At 44.5% G+C, this 2,868-nt stretch overlaps 1 protein-coding gene across 1 annotated transcript in view; it reads left to right on the plus strand.

The window, feature by feature from the left end:
- Window positions 1-2,868, plus strand: part of Sde2 (SDE2 telomere maintenance homolog) — a 16,837-nt gene that overhangs the window by 1,378 nt on the left and 12,591 nt on the right. Inside the window, exon 2 of the mRNA XM_031391223.1 lies at window positions 1,838-1,955. Coding sequence (XP_031247083.1) covers window positions 1,838-1,955 — 118 coding nt within the window. The remainder of the gene's footprint in view (window positions 1-1,837; window positions 1,956-2,868) is intronic.

A 2,868-nucleotide genomic window follows, 5' to 3' on the forward strand; every position in this document is an offset into this window, starting at 1 on the left:
CCCCCCCGGCAAAAGAAAAAAAAACCAAAAATTTATATACAATATGTATTACAAACAAAGTTCTTAAAGTGGTTTTTAGTTTATAAACAATGTGAGGTTAATCTTTACAACTTAAGGTATACAGTTTCATGGACAAAACTAGCCCTTCATCCCAATCGTTTCATGTAGATGGCCTCAGCCCCGCCCCTTCCCCATCTCTTATTTGCTGTGGTGCTGTGCCTTCTCATCAGTGAAAAGGAAAGAGACTGCTTCTCTTCACATTAGCGCTTCCACCTTCCAGCCCTGTATGCAGCCTGCCCGTCTCTTGCAGTGGGTGAACTGTCGTTATTCTACAATTAATTTGTAATTACCTTCTTTGTACAGTTAGGTTTTCTTGATGTAGTTAGCCAAAAGAGTCTCTGTTGGAGGATTGTCTTGAAAACATTTTTTTTTTTTTTGGTTTTTTCAAGACAGGGTTTCTCTGTGTAGCCTTGGCTGTCCTGGAACTCACTCTGTAGACCAGGCTGGCCTCGAACTCAGAAATCCGCCTGTCTCTGCCTCCCAAGTGCTGGGATTAAAGGCAGGCCCTCCCGACTGAGAACATTTTTTAATTGCTAATTGATATAGGAAGGCCAAGGCTACTAAGGCTGTGCCCTGCCAAGGCAGAGGGCCTGGGAGCAACCAGACAGAGCAAGTCCGAAAGCAGTGTTTCTTCAATGTGTCTGCTTCAGCTCCTGCCCTGACCTCCCCTCACTGTGAACTAGGACTGAGGAGTATAAGCTGAAGCAAATCCTATCTTCCCTTCATTGCTTTTGGTCATGGTATCCATCACAACCACAGAAGAGCAATAGGTTTTGGGTTTTCATTACACGCCGAGTTGATCATTTGACACAGGTGGCCATGACTGTCCCCTACATCACTGTCAACCCTCTTCCTCCTCTCTGGCCTCCTTTCCAGCCTCACTTGTAAGACACGAGGATGTGCACCACCATGCCCAGTGAGGATTGTAGATTTCACTCTAAATAAAAAACAACTGGCCTGGAAGGGTGACCATGCCTTTAATCTCAACATGGACGGCAGAGGCAGACAGGAGTTCGAGGCCAGCCTGGTCTACATAGTGAGTTCCAGGACAATCAAAACTCCTGCCTTATCTCTAACTTGGAGTTACTAGAGTTTATCTTCTGATAACTTTTCCTCTCAAGTGGTTTTATGTAGTCACATGACTTTAAGTGACATTGTTATATTGACAACTTTGTGTGTATTCTGTTTGTTTGTTTGTTTTGAGTGTTTCTTTGAGACAAGGTCTCTTTTATGGAGTGTTGACTGTCCTGGAACTCACTATGTAGACTAGGCTATCCTGGAACTCCTCTGCCGTCCACGTTCTGAGATGAAAGGCAGGGTCACCCCTCCAGGCCAGTAGTCTTATATAGAGTGAAATCTGTAATCCTCTCTGGGTGTGGTGGTGCACATCCTGTTGTCTTGCAAGTTTGAGTAGACAATCTAGGCTACACTCTACAAAAACACTAACACCTAAAATGTACTCTTGCCTCGTCCTTCTCCTTCTCCCTACCTACACATGTCAGGGTGATATGGCAGTTTTAAGCTTTGGATCAGTCTTGATATTAAATTGACCCCGACTTTCTGCCTTACCAGATCTGAGCTCTGTGTATACACTACATGTGACCTGTAAGAGAGGAGGGTGCATAGGTCACCATAGGAAACTGCACCCAACACAGGAATTTTTGTTTTCAGCTCTACAAATAGTAATCTAACCTATTATCTGCTGTAAAATGATTAATAAAAGAGTAAGTTAGGCTTCTAATGTCATAAAGGCATTAAAACTTGCTCTTGTCTCTAGGAAATTCCCGTGGAATGCTTCTTTGTGAAGTGCAATGGAGTCGTCGTGGCTGCTGGTGATGAGGTTCAGCATGGAGCTGTGTACAGCTTGGAGCCCAGGCTTCGTGGGGGGAAAGGAGGTGGGTGGTGCTGATGGCTCCATAGAGCAGCAGCGTGTGAAATGAACACACTTGTTTGTCTCTGGCATACCAGCCTTGGGGTGCCTTGTGAAATCATTTATACTAAGTTTTGGGTAATTTTGGGGTTATATTCTCTTTGAGAAAAAAATAACTCTTCCAAATCCCAGTTTCCCAGCCAGACTGCACTTTGAGAACCTTGGCTCCAAGACTTTAGGAAGGTTAGATGATAAAGTGACCATTACTCTTTCCAGTTTGTTGAAGGGCAAGCTTTCAAACAATCGTTGCCTGCTTTTATCAAGATTTGTCACCTGCTGTACTCTTCTAAGGGTGACCCAAAGCCACCTTAGCAGTTTTTCCCGGTCAGGTAGATTACAGTCCTGGCTCTACTGGTAAGGTTAAGAAGAGAGCACAGAGGGGTAGAGAGATGGCTCAGTGGTTAGGAGCACTGGCTGCTGCTCCTCTAGAGAACCAGGGCACAATTCCCAGCGGCCACATGGCAGCTCACAGCTGTCTGCACCTCTAGTTCCTGGGGATCCATGGCACCTGGCATGCGTGTACACATATCTGAGCATGCAGGCAAAATACCCATATGCATAAAATAAACCTTTTCGTTTGCTTGCTTGGTTTGGTTTCTCCAGACAAGGTTTCTTTATGTAATAGAGCCCTGGCTGTCCTAGAACTCACTTTTAGATAGGCTAGCCTCAAATTCAGAGATCAACCTGCCTCTGCCTCCTAAATGTTGGGATTAAAAGTGTGAGCCACTAAGCCCAGCAAATAACTAAATCTGAAGAGGAGGAGAAGGAGGAGGAGGAAGCAAAGAAAGCAGAAGCATGCAGATAGCACTAAGAGCTGTGGGTTTCTTCAGATTCACAAGCGAAGCGTATTCTTTAAATATATATTTTTAATTTGTTAA

Source organism: Mastomys coucha, unplaced genomic scaffold, assembly GCF_008632895.1.
Source record: "Mastomys coucha isolate ucsf_1 unplaced genomic scaffold, UCSF_Mcou_1 pScaffold1, whole genome shotgun sequence".
NCBI lineage: Eukaryota > Metazoa > Chordata > Mammalia > Rodentia > Muridae > Mastomys > Mastomys coucha.